The sequence below is a fragment of the Octopus bimaculoides genome, chromosome 14 (genome assembly GCF_046866305.1).
Source record: "Octopus bimaculoides isolate indiv1 chromosome 14, ASM4686630v1, whole genome shotgun sequence".
NCBI lineage: Eukaryota > Metazoa > Mollusca > Cephalopoda > Octopoda > Octopodidae > Octopus > Octopus bimaculoides.
In genome coordinates this window covers 24,889,752-24,910,499 of record NC_142941.1, presented here as the reverse complement: position 1 = coordinate 24,910,499, position 20,748 = coordinate 24,889,752, and the positions used below count along the sequence as shown (strand labels likewise).

General features: G+C 35.7%; 1 protein-coding gene across 8 annotated transcripts in view; it reads right to left on the bottom strand.

Moving 5' to 3' along the window:
* The window catches only part of LOC106869118 (uncharacterized), a 62,060-nt gene that overhangs the window by 30,775 nt on the left and 10,537 nt on the right, over positions 1–20,748 (bottom strand). For 5 of the 8 annotated variants that reach the window (XR_016244247.1, XM_014914663.3, XM_014914666.3 and 2 more), the window contains exon 2: positions 13,730–14,580. Coding sequence is in view for 6 of the 8 variants with exons in the window: in XM_014914663.3 (XP_014770149.1) it covers positions 13,730–14,363 (634 nt within the window). In the remaining 2 variants the exon portion in view is untranslated. Of the gene's footprint in view, positions 1–13,729; positions 14,581–16,121; positions 16,166–20,748 lie in introns of all 8 variants that reach the window. The other 3 variants (XR_016244248.1, XM_052972776.2, XM_089362551.1) reach the window with 1 other exon arrangement.

The window sequence follows — 20,748 nt, the reverse complement described above, 5'->3', positions numbered from 1 at the left end:
TATCGTTATGGCTAGAAAGGGAGCAGTAGACTGCCTTTCTCACAGTATACGGATGCAGATCATGTGTTGGTAGCCAGCTGGAAAAGATGTTTTTTTGGGGTTAACAAGTAGTAACATCATTCTGCGCAGGACTGTGACGTTGCATTAGCAAATAAGCTGTACTGTATGGTACTGTTACTACATATTTCTCGCTAGGAGAAACATGTAGTAACAGTACCATAGCATACAGCTTGGGGTTTACCAGAGCTCAGTTCTCAGCCTACTCTCATTCATTATAGTCCTCCAGGTCATAACAGAATTCAAAACTGGGTGCCCATAGGAAATGCTATATGCTGATGACCTTGATCTTATTGCAGAAACTTTAGCAGAATTGGAGAAAAAATTCCAGGTATGGAAACAAAAACTTGGAATCAAAGGGCCTTAAAGTTAACTTAGCAAAGACCAAAGTTGTTGTTAAAACTCTCTTTCTGTCAGGTAAATGGCCCTGTTAAATATGTAGGAAAGGAGATGGAAGAAATTCCATTTGCTGCACCCAGTGTAAACTATGGACACATAAGAGTTGCAGTGAAATAACAAGTAGGTTAACAAATAAAGTTGCCTTTCTATATGGCAGATGTGCAGGAACAATAAGCACTAAGAGCACACAGAACTTAAGAGGCTCTCTTGAGGTTGTAGATAGTTTCTGTTACCTAGGTGACCAAATTAGCAATGGTGGAGGATGCTCTGAAAGTATTGTTTCTAGAATAAGAATTGGGTGGAGGAAGTTTAGAGAGCTACCTCTATAGGCAACAAAAGGACTTTCTCTCAGAGTAAAAGGTAGACTTTATGATGTTTGTGCGAATGGCTATACTCCATGGTAGTGAGACATGGGCTTTGAATGCAGAAGACGTGTAGACTGGAGAGAAATGAAGGTAGTATTCTCAGTTGGATGTGCAACATCAGTGTACATGTGTGACAAAGTGCAAATGTATTGAGAGAAAAGTTGGGCATAAGAGGAACCAAATGTAGCATGCAAGAGAGAAGACTACATTGGTTTGGATGTGAAGCATATGAAAGTAGATGGTACCTGCAGAAGAGAGAAACCTAAGAAGAAGTAGGATTAAGTGATAAGGGCTGATCTCAGTATGCTGGGCTTCACGGAAGAAATGACAATGGACGGAGATGTCTAGCGATATGAAGTTCTTGAGAAGACCTGCTCACATCAGCAAAACTGAATGCTAGAAGTGCTGTGTCCCACCTACACTTAAATAGAAAATTTCTCACATACTCTACCACAACAAACCAAACTACATCTCTTCTCTTCCTCACATTTCCACTTCATGCATTAGGCTTACTTCCCACTCCTCACTCCTGTCCTCTTGGCCCTGTGCCACTGTATCATTGCTTTCTGCTAGTTTGCGACCTGTGTGTTCCACCCACATCCTGTCTCACTGTATCATTGTGTATGCCTGGCACTTTGTCACCATCTCTATCCTGCTGTCTCCCACTCTCTCTCTCTTTCTCCTGCACTTCCCTCAGGCTGAGTAACCATGTATTTCCTTTGTGGCAGCGCACCTCTTACTGTCTTCATTCTTGATCTCTCTCCCTGGCTGGGTAACTTTGTACTTCCTCTACAGCAGTGTTTCCCAAACTTTTGAAAAATTGTGCTTTCTTTTACACTGATTATCATTTTCACAAATTAACCATTGATAAGAACTACCAATGCAAAAATAATTAATGATTGTATTATAAAGGAAAAGAATAAAACATTTTAATGAGAACCGTGTGTCTGGTGCAATGCAGTTAGTGCAGATACATTCAGTTTCAAAATTGTAATCTTTAGCCGCAGATCTCGTTGTGTCACATCCAGTCCAATTCTTTTATGGGAAAGTAAAGTTCAAACATGGTTAAAACCGAATTCAACCAGGTATGAGGTAGGGAAGGCAAGCAAAAGTAATTTCAGATGTGGTAGGAATTCAATATACTCTGGTGGTACCACAAACCTTCTTTGCCATTACGGCAATATCACATTGTGGTGTCATTGTCATTTTGTAATTCTGTCAGTTCCTACTGAACGTCATCCTCGCAATCGACTGCATTGACCTCAAACAGAATGCTATACCAATTTGGAATATTCAGTGCAATAACATCTTGAAATTGCTCCACCATGTTATCATGCAATAATTGTAAATAGCTGTGATATGTAGTTAAATCCTCATCAACTAATTGATCTTTCAAAGAAATAAGTTGTGGAAATTGATGGAATTGACATTTTGAAATGTTAGTCTTATACAACACTAATTTCAAAATGAAGGTAGTGATAAATGATTTACAATCAATGAGAGTTTTTCTGTTTCCTTGCAATAACTTATTCAAATCATTTAATTTTGTGGCTATATCACAAAGAAAAAAGATACCATACCTTGCAGCCATCAATGAAGTGGAGAGTGGAGTATCTTCAAAGAAAGATATGATTATATGAAACAGTTCAACAAAGCGTAAAACACAGTTTCCTTTTGACAGCCACTCTACTTCAGTATGGTATAAGAGTTTAGTATAGTCCTCATAATTTCTCACACAGAGTTGGTGGAAAATTCAATCAGACAAGGGACTGGACTTCAATTTGTTCACAGTCTTGATAACTAACTGTAGTCCATCATTCAACCTACCATTCATATATTTTGCCACTAAATGCTGCTGATGTGCCAAGCAATGAACAGTTAGTATCTGGTGGGAAATTTCATGCTTTAGGAGAGATGAAAAACAAACCTCTGTATCTTCCTATCATCAAAGGGTTTCCATCAGATGCACAGGCAAGAATATTACTGAGTAGGATATTATATTCAAAAATGAAAGACTTGAGAGTGTGAAAAGTAGTTGCACCTCTTGAATTGAGTGGCAATTTCTCTGTGAACAGCATTTCCTCAAAAGGTTGAAGGTCTTCGCTGAAATACAGAACATATACCATTGTCAAACATTGATTGTCCACAACAGTTGACTCATCCACTTGTATAGAAAATTCAGAACACTGGAGAATATTAATTCACTGATGTTTGACATCATTGGCTATTTCATTGATGCTTCGAGAAATTGTGTTATTACTAAGTGGGATCTTCATAATGTTATTGGGTTTTTTGTGCATAATGTTGTGTGGACGCCCACAGACAACGAGTAGGCTAGTCAAATATGTATAAATAGTGGATGTGATAGCTAGTCGTAGAAGCATCACATACAGCGAGCCGGAGCCGTTGGTAGACTAGACATCAAGTTCTGTTGAGTTGAGTCGTTGGAAGTGAGAGTTCAGTAGTAGAGTAAAGGTATGTTATTGGTGAAGGCACGCCATCCGAACGTGCGATATAACACATAATGGTTGACAAAACTTCTTAGAGAACTGGGTGAAATAATGTTTCTCCAATTGTGTGAAAGTTCCCAGACTTACCAACAAGCAATGCAATGTTGTACAATCAACCCATCATTCTCCTGTTTACTAGTTTCCTGGAGTAGCGTGTTGAATGTTTGTATTTACTTTTTGAAAGAGGAGCTCTGTTGCAAAACCTATGACAATGGCTTGTGCGCCTTGTCAGGATGCTTTGCATCAAAGTGATACTTCAAGCGTGAAGGGTTCATTGCTTCGCTGGTCAATGTTTGATAGCAAAGAAGGCACATTGGTAACTGACAGTTCTGAGGAGAGGGAATAAATCCAAACAATAAATAATCACTACTGTACTGTCGACAAATTTTCTCGACTGGAGGCATCAGTAAAATGGAAAGGTGGAAATGAATTTCTACAGATGGCATCAGAAAGGCAGTATGGTATTCCCAAAGAGAAGAAGAAGTCAATAGAGCAGAGTTAGATGACACGTCTTTACTGGAGCAAATACGGATCTAGTTTGTTTGGCTGCCAGCATTTCAAAAATCAAAGTTTATTGAAAATTTAAAAATTCAGCACATTAATGTACCTTTCCAAGTTAAATTGCTGGAGCTATTCAACTTTTTCCAGAAAACTGTTTTAAAAAAGTTATAGAGGCTTAAAGTTTGATCATTTTCACCCAGTCAAGAAACACGATTTCAAAGCTGTCATTTTGTGCGTGACTGTACATTTTGTCAACATCCTCAAAATAACACTTGTGTTTTGATATGAAACCACAGAATTATGCACAACATATAACTCCTAACTTTTTTATTTTTCAAAGTTTTCGGGAAATTTTTGAGATTTTGAATTCAACACGTGGGACTTTATATGACTATGCCCCACCTCCAAAAAATTTGTGGTGGAGTGTGATTTAAGGCCTAGGCCTATTTGGCTGCTATTTTTAGCATGCATGACAACCATCTCAAAGTCTGTGACAAAAATATTTGATCGATAAACAAGTCCACGTTTTTAATACAAATAGTCAAATTGATAAAAATGCATCCTTATTCTAGGCATGCCTAGATATCAGTAAATGCAGACTTAATTTCTAAAAATTCATTGTCACCCACAAAATGTTCATATTGCCTGCTCAAATCTCAAATCAACCACCATTTTCTAGAAATTCATCACCCACTTTGGGAATCTCTCTGCCTCACTATAACCTTTTATCATCCAACAAAAAATCACCTCCTCCAATGCCCCCTGACCTCTCAAAAGAGTTTTATTTTTTTATCTTGCAAGTACTTGGTGATCCTGTCAGTGTAGGTGCCACTTAAAAGCATGCAGTCCACACTGTAAAGTGGTTGGTGTTTGGAAGGACATCCAACTGCAAAAACCTTGTCAAAACTGACCTTGCTAGTGCTTGTGCTATGTAAAAAGCAGTAAGTCCACTCTGATGAGTGGTTGGTGTTAGGAAGGGCAGCCAGTTGTAAAAATCCCGCCAAAACAATTACAGAAGTCTAGTGCAGGTTTCTGCCTGGCTGGCTCTTGTCAAACTGTCCCACCCATGCCAGCATGGAAGGCGGATGTTAAACGATGATGATGATGACAATGATATTTGCTTAATCACAATCTAAGATCCATAAAACTACACACCCAAAGAAAATGGTTTTTGATTCTTTTGATAGTTTCAACTCCATTCTATAGGAGTGTTCATTCAGAATACTTTACATCCGTATCATTGAGCGAAACTCAAAAACTTTTCGTCATGCCTTCTAATTTCATGTTAATAATGAATAGTATGAACTGAAATAATATCACACAGATTACTTTTTTTTTTTATGCTGTGCAGGAAGTTACTGAATGTTTTTAACAAGGTACAGAATCATTCACCTTCTGAAGAAAAAAAAAATTCATCAACATAATGGATATTTCTCTGCAAATTTCCAGAGAGACAATAAAAAAATGCTGTACTTGATAAGTAGCAGAATTATAGAAAAATACTGTTAAACATCATATATAAATATATCTCTATCTTTCATCTTCTACATGTTTCAGGAATTAGACAGTGGCCATGCTGGGACACTAAATGGTTTTGTCAAACAAATCACCCCCAGTACTTATTTTTAAAGTCTGGAAATTATTCTATTAGTCTGTTGCCAAACTGGTGTGGCTTAAAAAACGAAAAAAAAAAAAAAAGGATTAATTGGATCAATCTGTTTTGATGATACTGTGACTAGTCTCATTTACTCCATTTACTGCAACTATATGTTATGTCAAGCACTCAAGAGGATTTTAAGATGTGGAGTTATATTTTCAGTAAGATGGGGACCTCGCTACATACCATAGTAATGTAAAGGTTTAACTTGATAATAATTTGCCAAACGGGTTCAGTAAAAATACTCTGTGTCCACTGGAAATGTTTCTTGATGTTTGCTATTCTGTTGCTCTGCATTATCTGCAGTATCTGGGCCAGAACAGTCATCAGTTGAAAAACAGGCATTCATAAAATGAAAAAAATTATTCTTGTAGATTCTATTACCTTTTGATAAAATGCATTTTAATAAACACTGACTTTATAATCATTCAATGTGTGTACACATTTGTTAAGGGTACCCTGTATATGTACATATAAAAATACAACTTTTACCTCTCCCACTCTTTGACCAAACAGCACATTCAGGATAGTTAGACAGAGAGAACTGCTTCAGCATTTGACTAGTATACACTTTCAGCTGAGGAAACTGGAACACCATGAAATAAAATATTTTGCTCAAGAACACAATGCGTTGGAAACAGGAAATGACTCCATGATATTTTGATTATAAGCTGAACACTCAAACTAGTATGCCATACTGTCACACATTTATACACACACACGTTAATGCATAGAGATATATAACAATATTTTTTGAATGTATAATTTGTGTATATATGTATGTGCAGATGTATGTATTAGTACTTGTCTGTATATGTCTTTATATATACCAGGTTGAGCAAAAATCTTTTCAGATTTTCTCTGATGATTTTTGGCAACTTGCATCTTCATGTTACATCATCAATTTGATACAACTTATCCTACCATTGCTGAATTGTTTATTCTTTATTTTTATGTTTAACACATGAACATGAATTATTTATTCTGTGCTGAATAAATTGCCATTTTACGCTACCTGTGGAAAAAGGACTGAGTACAAGGGCAGTGGCAAAAGAAATTAATGATGTAGAAGGCTCAGGAACTGTCAACAAACGTGTGACACAAAACTGGTTCAGACAAACCAAGGTCAGGCAGATCATCTGTTGTGGATGATGAAGCTTTGCTTGAAAAAGTTAAACAACAGCCAAGCAGAGGCACTTGTACATTGTTAGCAGAACTTGATCCTCACAAAGCACCATTAATAGGCATCTCCATAAGCTTGGCCTTGTGAACAGACACTGTTAGGAAATTTCTCATGAACTGACCAATGGCCAAGCTCAATGATGTAAGGGTGCATAACTTAGTGGTTAGGATATTCTGTTCATGACCATAAGGTCATGAGTTTAGTTCACAGCAGCACATAACGTCTGTGAACAAGACACTTTATTTTATGTTGCACCAGTTCACTCAGCTGGCAAAACTGAGTAGTACCTGTATCTTAAAGGGCCAACCTTGTCACATTCCATGTCACACTGAATCTCCCTGAGAACTAAGTTGAGGTAACATGTGTCTGTGGAGTGCTCAGCCACTTGCATGTTAATTTCATGAGCAGGATGTTCCATTGATCAGATCAACTGGAATCCTCGTCATCAGTTATATAGATATATCGGCAACGAGATTATTTTTTACACTGGGAAGCTGCTGTGATTTCGGCGCGAAACAAATCAGTAGCGGCACAGATTTCAGAAGGATAGGTTGGAAATCGCTTTGGTGGTGATATGTGCTGAAGAAGCTAAGGCATTTTGTGCCAATGCAGAAACTAGTCCACATAAATCCATATACTTGAATGTATGTAAGTAGATTGTCTTAACCAAATTTACCTTCGTTTGATTTCTGTAGTAATCACCAGTGTAGTTTTGACGATTTAATAACGAGTTTTGACTGTTATTTCAAGCAGGTAGACATACTTAGTATGTCCTTTGATTAATTATAATTCCTCGGCTATTTAAATGCCATTTTTTGGCCTGCAGCCGCCTGTATCGTTAATTCTGTTATTATCATTCTTAAACTAGTGACATTGGATAATAATAGAATTAACGGTACCTTTGTAAATTAATTTTATACATACATGCATGCATACATACATACATACATGAACAAAATTTTAGACTCACACAAAATTATCAAGAGCAAAATGCAACCGAAATCATTGAAAAAATATTAACCAATGCAAGACTATATCCATTAACAATGGAACCGAAAGTGAAAAAATGTGGTCAGCCTAATTGTGGTACATGCCCCCACCTTTTGGAGGGTACAGAGTTCCACTTTAAACAAAGTGAAATATTTAAGATAAAATCAAATTTCACCTGTGCTTTGGAAAACTTAATCTATGCCATTACCTGCTTAGGGTGCGATAATCATTATATTGGCCAAACAGGAATGTCACTCCATTAAAGAACAACTCTTCACAAGGAACAAATCCACTACCCACAATACAGACAGTTACAGGTCAGTGAACACATAGAAAGGTGTGCTAGGAACTTCCAAATTTTCCCTTTATATCAATGTTCACAGAATACCTCAGTTCAGCAAAGAAATAAAGAAGCAACTTTCATCAATAAATATCATCCACAACTCAACGTGAACATATAACATAGAACACTACTAACCCTACCATTAATACCACTAATTCCCATACATTCTATACACCATTCATATTACATTATTACATCTACCCTAATTGCACCACTCCCAGAACTACTTACCTCCCTTACATATAATCTTTTTATTCAGGGACTAGTAGACACAACACCATTTGGTAATCAGTGTGCATTGAAAGCCAGTGAACAGCAATTGATGAAATCGGTATGACTTTGAATTCCTTTAACAATTCAAAATAATAACTTTATTCCTCTTAATTCTACCTCAGTTCATCTAACTGTATATATTTATCGTTACTTTTCATAAAAAAGCCTTTATTTTTTAAATATCCAATGTGCATTTTCGCTTTTTCTTCTTACTTTATTTTTCTCTTTGAAACCTATTTCTATTATATATATATATAATAGAAATAGGTTTCAAAGAGAAAAATAAACTACATGTGGTAAATATATATATTTGTTCATCAATAAAAATAAAAACATGTCTGAAACAGTTGTAGTGAACCTCAACCCATTTCTGTTCTTATATGTATATGTACATGTGTGTATGTAGGTACACATATTTGTGTGTGTGTGTATATACACGCGTGTGTGTATATATGTATGTATATATATATATATATATATATATATATATATATATATATATATATATATATACATACATATATTCATATGTGTATATATATATATATATATATATAAAGGAACACAAATGGGGTTTAAAATTTGCAACAGCTGTTTTGGTAGAATTTTATAGATTATTCATAGACTACATCATAGCACATAATCTACCATCTTCAGGTAAAATGTTAAACAAGTACAAATATAATATCTTGACAAATTGAACCAACATTTCTGGATAAGTGGTATTTTAAAAAATTATATTTGAATTTATAGGGAAATTAGGAGCGGCTATAACAGGCATGCAAGAAGCAAAGAGATGAAACTACTCAAATTTCAAAAGAGTTATCTTAATTACTTTATATCCAAAACTGACTGTGTGGACATACAAGAAACACAGGCATGCTGTAGCCAAGCTAGTGTTCTTAAGGTCATTAAAGTCAGGAAGATACTGTGTCCATTAAGTGAGATAAAAGAATGCAAACCTCAGTGCAGCAGAAAGTTACAAAGCTATCATCACCTTTTCATGCATACACACACACGTGTACGTGTACACACATATACACACACAACACAAATATGTGTACCCACATACACACATGTACATATACATAAAAGAACAGAAATGGGTTGAAGTTCACTACAACTGTTTCTGACATGTTTTTATTTTTATTGATGAACAGATCAATTACATCATGAAAAAAAACAAAAAAAAACATTTTCTTCAAGGTGAATAGAAATTTAAACCTGAAATTTAACATTTAAGATTAGGCTCATAATAAGTATAATTTTTGTGATGATCAGAAAAAGAAAAATTATTTCTCCATTATGAGCTGAATCTTAAATTTTAGATTTAAATTTTTATTCATATGAAGAAAATAGTTTTCATTTCATGATGTTATTGATTTGTTCATCAACAAAACACGTATCTGAAACCCATTTGTGTTCTTATTTTACACCATACTTGGAACCTTTCCTACATTGGATTTAGAATTTAAAGAGGACCGTGAAACCACATACCAGAGTATGTCTGTATGTGATTTTACATATACATGTACAGTTATATTGATGAGTATATTGATCTGTTTATGTGCATGCATATATAAGTGGTAAGGCAAGTCTATATATACATTATTATATGCATGAGTGTCCATATATCCTGTTGATACATGGATATGCTATTCTTGACCCAAACTTCAGATTGTTCACTTATTACACATTTTTGTTCTTGAATATTACATTTGCTTATTTCATGTAGCATTTACTACTGAATGCATTTTTGTTCATCATGAACAGTCTTATTTTGATACCACAAATTAAACATTATGTATAACTACACTGAAGTTTGTTTCAGGCATGGCTGTATGGTAAGAAGTTTCCTTCTCCACGACATGGTTCAGTCCCACTGTGTGGCACTTTGGGCCTTTATATACCTCTGACCATTGTCACACCTATCTCTATTTGTCTCTCACTTTTCCTTACATTCTTGCAACTTTTACTTAGCCTCATCTCCACATCACCCATCCATTCACCGTTCCCCCAACTACTGTATTAATCTGCAGCTTATTACTCTTACTGTATTGCCAGCCAGCACCCCACTTCCCTGAACCACTTCTGTTGACATCCTTCAGTTTTCTCACTCAACCCTTACTTATATTTACCATTTATTGCCCTTGTTCACCATTCACTACATTTATTCCACCCTTATTTCTAACCATTTCCCACTTTCCCCTAACACTTTTGCAATCTTTGCCTGCTCTGTCTTTCGGTCCCCATTCTCTCTTCTAATCATCTTCTACCTTGAGGATACATTCTCACACCTCATCACCAATATTCCCTCTAAGCCATGTGCTTGTGTGCATGCACGTTTTACAACTAGTACAGAGTGGAAAAATTGCGCATACAGAGTTTTTGAGATGAAATTGAATTTTTTTAAATTGAAGATAGGTTACTTATACTTTGCAAAGAAAGACAAAATTTGCTCACAAGCAAATTTCCATAGTAAGATACCAACTAAAAACTAAGACAAAAGATGGTTCTCTGATCCGTTGGATTCTGCCAAATCATCCAACCCATACAAGCATGGAATATTGATGTCAGGTGATGATGATATCTTTTGTCAATTTGTCTCAGCAAAGGAAGTAAACATGAGCAACAGAACAAAATAAAATGAATTGGACTCTGAGCAAAGTCTCGTGTAACATTTGTTTTACAAGTTAAACATTCCTTGTTTATGTTGCCATTGGAAATGCAGTGGATCAATGACTGTCCTACTGGAAACCTGTAAATAATGATTCATCAACTGCAATACAAATTAAACTGATAAAGGACACTTAAGATAAAAAGATATCGATGTTCAAATAAGATGTAGGCATATTTTGTTAAAACTAAGGGAAATACCTACCAAACAAGAGGTCAAAATAGTTTTATATCAAACTTTCTGATATCATTCAAAACAAGTTTATCTCAAGAAATCTCAAACAGAGTTATTTCAAAAACAATTTCTAATACATTCATATTATCAAATCATTTTTATCTTGTTAATTTCAAATTGTAGGGAGTCTAATGTAGTGAAATCAGCTAAGTAATTTGTAAAGGCTATCACTAATAAATTATATTTTCAGTTATTTATTTAGATCTATTTGTTTACCTCTTTCCTTATAGGAGGTCATATAATATTTGTGTAGCATATTTGCATTATTTAGATGAGATATTACAGATCCTAGAATTTTATGTGCAAGGGGTTAAATAATTTAACTTTTTTTTCTAAATAATAGAAATTTTTAACATTTTGCTTTTGTCAACAAAGTAACCCTTTAACATAAATTTGATCTAGATGAACATTCAGGAACCTAGCTCAGTAACCTTGGTCATGACTAGTTAAACTTAACCCTTTAGCATTTAAACTGGCCATATCTGGCCCAAATATACCCCTTGTTTTAAGTTCAAACTGGCCAAGTCTAGTCTCTCACACCTACCCTACAATGTCACCCTAAAAATAGATAACACCATTGAAATCTCAAAGCTATGCTCAATTCAAAGCAATATGAGTAAATAAGCTTTACATTTGGTAGAGTAATTTGAATGCTAAAGAGCTAAAAGTTAGCAAAGCAAATATCAAAGTACTTATTAGTAACTGAGAACAGAAAAACCCACTGTCACCTGGAAAGTGACTTTGCTCACAACAAAATGCAATGTCATCTTGCCTGAAAGGCAGAGCACAAGTATTTGAGAGAACAATTAGATATTAAATACATCAACATGGGGAAAGATGATTGTGGTTGTATGGACATGTGAGGTGAATTGGTAATAAATACTGAGTCAAAAAGTGCTGTGGATGGAGCATATTTGAAGAATAGGATGACTGAGTAAAACAGGGAAAGAGGTGTGGTCAGATCCTAAGATGCTGGACTTCAGAGAGCAGGTAACAAAAGTCTGTATTAGTAAGTGATATGCTGTACTGCAGATCTATGCAAACAAAATGAACATGAAAGCACATATTAGGATATCAATGATAATGATAACTTTCATATTTAAACTAACAGGGAAAGTCAGCAACAGATTTTCTAGTCATTATTAAACCTTGATCTGTATTATTCCCACCAAAAGCTTTTAACTAACTTTTTAGATTTTGATTTAAATACAAGATACAAAATATAACTATCAGCTAACCCCATTCCAGTAGTTTACATTTAACCAAACTTGTATTCTGAAGCAGAGATGCATTTTGTAAACATAGATTCAAGACATGAATTACTTAAGCATATACTTAAGTATATTATCATAGTTTTCATGCGATAATGTGTAAGACTGAAGTGTTATGAATTTGTATTTCATTTCTGAAACTAGACTACACTCTCAGCAAGACACAAAGTCTGCACTACTTCATTTATATATATATATAAATATAGGCGATGACTACTGACCGAGACCTTTGGTAATGTGCTGTGCGTGAGAAGACCCGGCAAGCCAAGTAAGATCGTTGCCAGTGCCCCTGGACTGGTTCTTGTGCGGGTGGCACATGAGATGCACCATTTTGAGCGTGGCCGTTGCCAGTACCGCCTGACTGGCTCCCGTAGGATTTTCGAGCGAGATCGTTGCCAGTGCCCCTGGACTGGCTTGTGCGGGTGGCACATAAAAGACACCATTTCGAGCGTGGCTGTTTTCGTGCGGGTGACACGTAAAAGCACCCACTACACTCTCTGAGTGGTTGGCGTTAGGAAGGGCATCCAGCTGTAGAAACTCTGCCAAATCAGACTGGAGCCTGGTGTTGCCATCCGGTTTCACCAGTCCTCAGTCAAATCGTCCAACCCATGCTAGCATGGAAAGCGGACATTAAACGATGATGATGATGATGATGATATATATATATATATAAATATATATATATATATATATATATATATATAGAGAGAGAGAGAGAGAGAGGTGGGGAGCAGAGATCAGAACTAATTTAACAGAAAATGGATAGGTAATTTGTTGGTTTATTGCACTGATTACCATCTTATCTCAAACAAGCTGAAATTAATTCCCTTGATACTTATTTTGTTACAATTAAACCTTGTTTTTTAACAAAATTATGATCTGCTTCCTGAAATGCAGTAAACATGAATTACAATTGTTTCAAGGTCCTTTTGAATATTAATCAAGTCATTCAATAACATTTGATTATAAACTGATTATATAATTAAAAATTGTATGTTTTTTAATTAAAAAAACACAATTTATTATATAAAGCAAAAAGAGTAAGTTATATAGTTTTATCAAGTTTACAACATTACTGTATGGCAAATACAACTATGTCATCAACATAGCTATGAAAATACAATTTAATGGTAACTGTTTGCTATAATTAACAATGGAGTAAGAGATGCTTCTATATTTAATGGTTTAACAAATTTGGTAGAGATTGAACAGGGTAAACTGAAGCAATTAGATACAACATTTATTGCTTAACAATGAAATATAACTTACCTTCTACACAATGTCCTCTACCTCCACAGGCACGCAAACAGTTTCCACGCCCACTACAATAAAGAGTTTCTCTTACAACAATTATGTTTCGTTGTGGAGTTGTTGCTGTGTTATAAAATATATCTCTTAAGTAATTTTCACCTTTGACAACATGAACAAAACCTGATTTAACACAACGACCACCTCTGACAATATTAGCATGATGAAAGTCTGGAATAGACTCAAGAAACAACTGTAAGTCCTCTTGCTTCACTTGCCCAATATCTACACCTTTAGGAGAAGATTGCATTTGATAGTCATCAGGCAATATTGGAACTTCAGATGTAAGTAATCTTGATGGTGATGTATCTGTTTTTGAAGATGAATACACATTTGACTTTAAATTTGAATGATTAGAATTAGCCATTTCTGCTGCAACTGCAGCTGATGCAGCAGCTGTGGCTGCTTCAACATGAGCTTCTAAGGTTGCAGGGTCCATACATTCATCATGAAATTCAGATGATTTTTGTTTTTTAGAAGTTCTTTTATAGACATGAGAATCAACATATAGTTGATTCTGAGGGTAATACTGACTATGTTGTTTCAGTTTCATTTTGGATTTCCGACCTTGCCCTTTACTTTTAGCAGGAGACATTGATTTGTAAAATAAAAGTCACAAAAATTTTCTATTCTATTGACACCATTAAAGCTTAACTTCTTTTTGACATCATATTTTGTACTGCATTTCTAAGATTTTATTTTAAATTAAAATAATATTTAAGGAAAATCTGTTATGTTGCCTTTATAATTTATTGTATATTTGCATTCATTCAGTGTGACTAGCAACACAGCATGTAATCACAATAAGGAATCTGAAAGAAATACAAATATATCATTAAGTATGTATTTTAAAAGCACAAAGTATAGAATATTTTATCAGATAAAAGTCTCTCATTTTCACAAAATTAACACTAACATTTGCAAGTTAAAATATAATCTTGGATATACATGTTAAAATAGATGTTTTTCTAAAATGTTATGAGTTTTTCAGTGTCAAATAAGAGCTTTCTTAATCTTTTTGTTACCATATTTATGTCGAAATACACTGCCTTTGTTTCACTTGATTTTGAAAATAATGAAGAATTCTGTAAAATAAGTTTGTCATTATTAATGTGGAATTTGGAACATGTATTGAAACATTTTGAAGGGAGGTTTTAATTTAGATATTTTTATAACAAGGAGTTGGGATATGAAATGTTAAGTCAAAGCATAACACTTGTCACAGCTTGGCTGACCAAATACTGTTAAGAATGCAAATGTCCAATTCTATCCCATTATTATTATTACTAGGGCACCCATTAAACAATGTTTAGTTTAATGTCCTATTTTTTCTCATGTATACCCAAAAGTAATTGAAAGTATCAATAACCAGTTTTACATGTATTTACATAAATCTATATGCCGTAAATCCTCGAGTATAATCCGCATGTTTTTCCCCAAATTTAAAGGTCAAAATCCCTAGTGCGTACTATATACGAGGTTAAAAATGAAAAATATTTTCTAAGCAATGTCCAAGTTTCTATTTGCTGTCCGGTAATGTTTATTCAAACACATTTTGTGATGTCAGGCATGAAAATACCTTAAGCTAAGCCTGAAAGCAATGAAGTCATAAAAGAATCATCCATAACTTGCAGTAAGCCACATTTATTAAAATAAAAGTGTTGTATATTGTCTGAACTGGATGGTACTCAGGATGATGTTGTATGGAAAGATGAAATAAATGAAAGTGAATCTTCTAATGTTGACTATGAATCTGACGATGACGGAGATTTACATTACAATGATGCTGGCATGTTTACGGAGGAACGAATGGAACAGTTATTTGATGCTGAAAGTGACGTTGAATTTGAAGGATTTGAATAAATGTTTTTGCTTTTGCTTTTGTAACTGATAGTGATAAATATGTAAAGGCAATTTACTTAATATTTATTTTTCACTGACGTTATTACTGTTATTTCTTTATTTTCTGCAAACAAAGTGCACAATAAAGCTACATGTTTGCATTATGTTATATATACAATAATGATAAAGGACGTTACTGTATATATATATTTACAAACCAAGGACGATATATAGACCTCCTTGACTCAAGTTAGAGAAGGGGTGTGTATTATACACAAGGTTTAAATTTTTCAGAGGTACAGCCCCCTAAAAATCCCCTGCGTATTATACTCAAGGGCGGACTATACTCGAGGATTTATGGTATATATGTATTATACAAATTTATTAAAAATTTTATGCACACAGGATAAATCCATGACAAAAATTAAATAATAAATATAAATAATAATCAGCAGTTGCTCAAGAACAATTAAGTGTGTTCGCAACCAGTGCAAAAATTGCTAATGCATACCTGGCTCTGATACTACACTCTCTTGATCCCAAGCAGCAGTCACACTTGAAAATAAAATGGAAATAGAATGTGCACTTATTGAAACTAATCTTTAAACTGTTTGTTTTGAATAATTAATCCGAAAATCTCCATATATCAAATAAATATTACAATATTTATACACTGAACATGTACAATTTATTCTTAATATATAAGATGTATATACAGGGAGGTTTTTACAATTAGACAACTTCAGTATATACAACATTTCTAGTTAGTTTTTGTATAGCATGATGGTCCCGATGTCTTGAATTTGGATTGTAATTGAGGAACTCATTTTGGTCAGCATAAATTCTTATCTTGTCTGGGTCTCCAACCCTGCTTATAGTAATGTATAATTGACCGTGAGTGAAAACTGGATTTGGTAAATAAATGCTACATTTTGACAGACTCTGTTCTTGGCTTTTGTTTATGGAAATTGCAAAAGCCAGTCTTAATAGAAATTGGCGTCTTTGTAATGTGAAGGGTAAGTCAGAATCAGAAGGCATTAAACTGATCCGAGGAATCAGAACAATTTGTCCCACATCAAGTGCAGTCAATTTTTTTGAAGTTACAATTTTATACCTTGTGCCATTACAATGACCATTTTTGTGAGCAAGATTTCTCAGTAACATTATTGGTGCTTCAATTTTTAATTTATTCTCATGCGGAGGTAGACCACTGATAGAAATTCTCTTCTTCTTTCCTGTGATAAATTCTCTTGAGTTGTGCAATGTTGTTGAGCATCTTGATGCAGAATTTCTTCTCTTCTTTCCTGTGATATACAGGAGTTGGACAAAATAATGGAAACACCTAGCATCACAGGATCATAATTTTGAAATATCTATAAAATCATGAAAAGCTTGTTTATTTTAATGTTTTTTGATTTATCATTAGTGTTGCTTAATATGTTTTGCTAAAATTGCTGTTTCTTTTCAGATATCATCAGGAAAAGGTAATTAAAATTCATTAAAATGACAGATCTATCAGACTTTCAAAGAGGTCAAATTGTTGGTGCTTGTATGGCAGGCACTAGCATGATAAAAAGAGCTGAAATGTTTGGTGTATCAAGAAAGGAAGAAAACCAAAACTTTCAGATAGGGACCATCGGACTCTAATGCGAATTGTTAGAAAGGATCACAAAAATACAGCTCCCAAAATTACCGCAGAGCTTAATGACCACCTCGAGAACCCAGTTTCCACAAAAGCTGTTTTCTGGGAGATGCACAAAACCGGATTTCATGGGAGGGCTGCAATCAGAAAACCACTCCTTTCAAAAACAAACATTTGCAAGGCGTTTAGAGTGGAGTAAAAACCTACAGAATTGGTCCCTAGAGCAGTGGAAGAATGTTATCTTCCTGGATGAGTCATCCTTTACCTTATTTCCAACCACTGGCTGACTATACGTGTAGAGACAGCCAAAAGAAGCATTTGACCCAGAGTGCCTTATTCCAACTGTTAAACATGGAGGAGGATCTGTGATGATTTGGTGGGGCTATATCTTGGAAATCTACTGGCCCAATGGTTTCCCTTCATGGCAGAATTAATAGTCAGGACTATTTAAGTATTTTATCTGATCAAATTCATCCTATGGTTGCAAAACTGTTTCCGGAGGGAAACGGAATCTTTCAGGATGATAATGCACCAATTCATACAGCTAAAGTTGTTACTGAATGGCATGAGGAACATTCAATTGAAGTTGAACATCTTATCCAACCACCACAGTCCCCAGATCTCAATATTATTGAACATTTATGGTGCATTTTAGAAAAATAAGTAAAGAGTCAATATCCTCCACCATCACCACTACAAGAACTGGAGACTGTTTTAGCTGAAGAATGGACAAAAATTCCTTTGGACAAGTCCATACTTTGTAGAATTCAAGCTGTAATTACTGCTAAAGGCGGTCCTACCCAATATTAAAATAAATTTGTTTGAAATTTTAAGGTGTTTCCATTATTTTGTCCAACCCCTGTATGTTCTCTTGCTACTCTATGTTGTTGAGAGTCCTGTAGTAAAATTTTGGAGCGTTGTGCTTAGCTCAAGTTAGCCTGCACTTCTCTCTGTTGTGCAGCATTTATGTTTCTTACAGCTTCTCGTTGGTCACTGCTCAATCTTTTTTGCCTCTCCTGTTGATGAAGTCTGGCTGCTTCTCTTCTCTGGCTAACAATATCAATACGCATAATGGGGTATTAATAGTTACAAAAAATAAGAAAATGTGTGTTTAAGCAGTGACTTCAAATTCATCAAAATAGGAGCGTAGCACATTTACAGGGTTTTCAGTGCACATAATTTCAGCAGCACTATAGTCAACTGCTACAAAGGTAAAGGTGACACATTATATATGAATAATTACAGAGGTATCAAATTGTTGGATCAGGTGAAGAAAGTCATGGAGAATCATAGCCCAACTAATTAGGGAGAGAGTTAGTTTAGACGAGATGGAGTTTGGGTTTATGTCAGGGAGAAGCACCACTGATGCTATATTTCTGGTAAAACAGCTGTAGGAGAAATACCTAACCAAAGACAAACCTCTGTACCTGGATTTCGTTGAGATAGAGAAAGCTTTTGACAGGGTCCCCTGATCCCTTATCTGGTGGTCAATGTGGAAACTGGTTGGTGAGAGTTGTAAAAGCCATGTACAGGGATGCTGTCAGTAAGGTGAGGGTTGGCAACGAGTATAGTGAAGAATTCCGGGTGGGGGTAGGGGTCCACCAAGGATCAGTCTTCAGTCCCCTCTTATTCATCATAGTTTTCCAGGCAATAACAGAAGAATTCAAGACAGAATGCCCCTGGGAACTCCTCTGTGCTGATGACCTTGCTCTAATAGCTAAGTCACATTCAGAACTAGAGAAGTTTCAGGTGTGGAAGCAAGGTCTAGAATCGAAGGGCCTTAGAGTCAATCTAGCAAAAACTGAAGTCTTAGTAAGTAGGAAGGCAGACAAATCACAAATCCCTTCAGGTAGATGGCCCTGCTCGATCTGTAGAAAAGGCATAGGTAGAAACTCCATAAGATGTACCCGGTGTAAGCTATGGACACATAAGAGGTGCAGCAATATCAAAGGAAGGCTAACTGGGAAGATAGTTTTTGTGTGTGGCAGATGCACAGGGGCAATAAACACTGAAAACATGCAGAAAACAGCTTCCATCACACGCCAGGGGAAAAAACTATAAGTAGTTGATAGCTTCTGTCACCTAAGTGACCAAGTCAGTAGTGAGGGTGGATGTTCTGAAAGCATAGCTGCTAGAATAAGAATAGCCTGGACAAAGTTCAGAGAGCTCCTACCTCTGCTGGTAACAAAGGGCCTCTTGCTCAGAGTGAAAGGTAAACTGTATGATGCATGTGCGTGAAGAGTCATGTTACACAGCAGTGAAACATGGGCTGTGACTGCTGAGGACATACGCAAGCTTGCAAGAAATGAAGCTAGTATGCTCCAGTGGATGTGTAATGTCAGTGTGCATACATGACAGAGTATAAGTGCCCTGAGAGAAAAGTTGGACATAAGAAGCATCAGATGTGGCATGCAAGAGAGACAACTGTGCTGGTATGGTCATGTGTTACATATGGATGAGGACAGCTGTGTGAAAAAGTGTCATACCCTAACAGTGGGGGGAACCTGTGGAAGAGGTAGACCCAGGAAGACCTGGGATGAGGTAATGAAGCGCAACCTGCAAATCTTGGGACTCATAGAGGCAATGACAAGCGTCTGAGACCTTTGGAGATATGCTGTGCTTAAGATGACCCAGCAAGCCAAGTGAGACCTTAGCCATGGCCTATGCCAATGTTGCATAACCAGCCCATTTAAAAGTACCATTCAATCATTGGGTAATATGCTGTGCTTGAGAAGACATGTTGAGTCAAGTGAAATTATTATCATGGCTGATGCCAGTACTGCCTGACTGGCACGTAAAAAGCACCATTCGAGTGTGGTCAATGTCAGTCCCACTGGACTGGCTCCTGTGCCAGTTGCATGTAAAAAGCACCATTTGAGCATGCCGTTGCCAGTGCCGCCTGACTGGCTCCCATGTCGGTGGCACATAAAAAACACCATTCGAGTATGGTCAATGCCAGTGCTACCTGACTGGCCCTTGTGCCGGTGGCACATAAAAAGCACCCACTACACTCTCAAAGGCTGTTTGTTTATTTACACCCCCATAACTTACTGGTTTGACAAGAAGAAACTGATAGAATAAGTACCAAGCTTATCAAAATAAAAAAAAACACTAGGCAGTGTCTCATATTTTTGTTTGTCCATTCAGTTGCATCTATCAATCTATCTTTTCTGTGTGTGTGTGTGTGTGTGTGTATAAGTTTAAATAAATGGAGTTATATGCATGTATTAAATGATTTCTTTTATTTCCGACATATGTTTCGAAGATTACAATTGGTTCATTCCAAAGGAATGAATGATGTTGAGAAAGATGTTATCTTCTCTTCAGGGAAATGCATAAAAATCAACTCAACTGTAAGACATTATTACCGAATGTGACAACTGCGAGTAGAGAAGAATGCTACATAGCTTATTTGAAAAAACCGTTGGAAAATGCAACGCTACGAGACAGTACGTTGAACGAGGAAGGAAGAAAAGGAGGAAAAAAGAGAAAATTA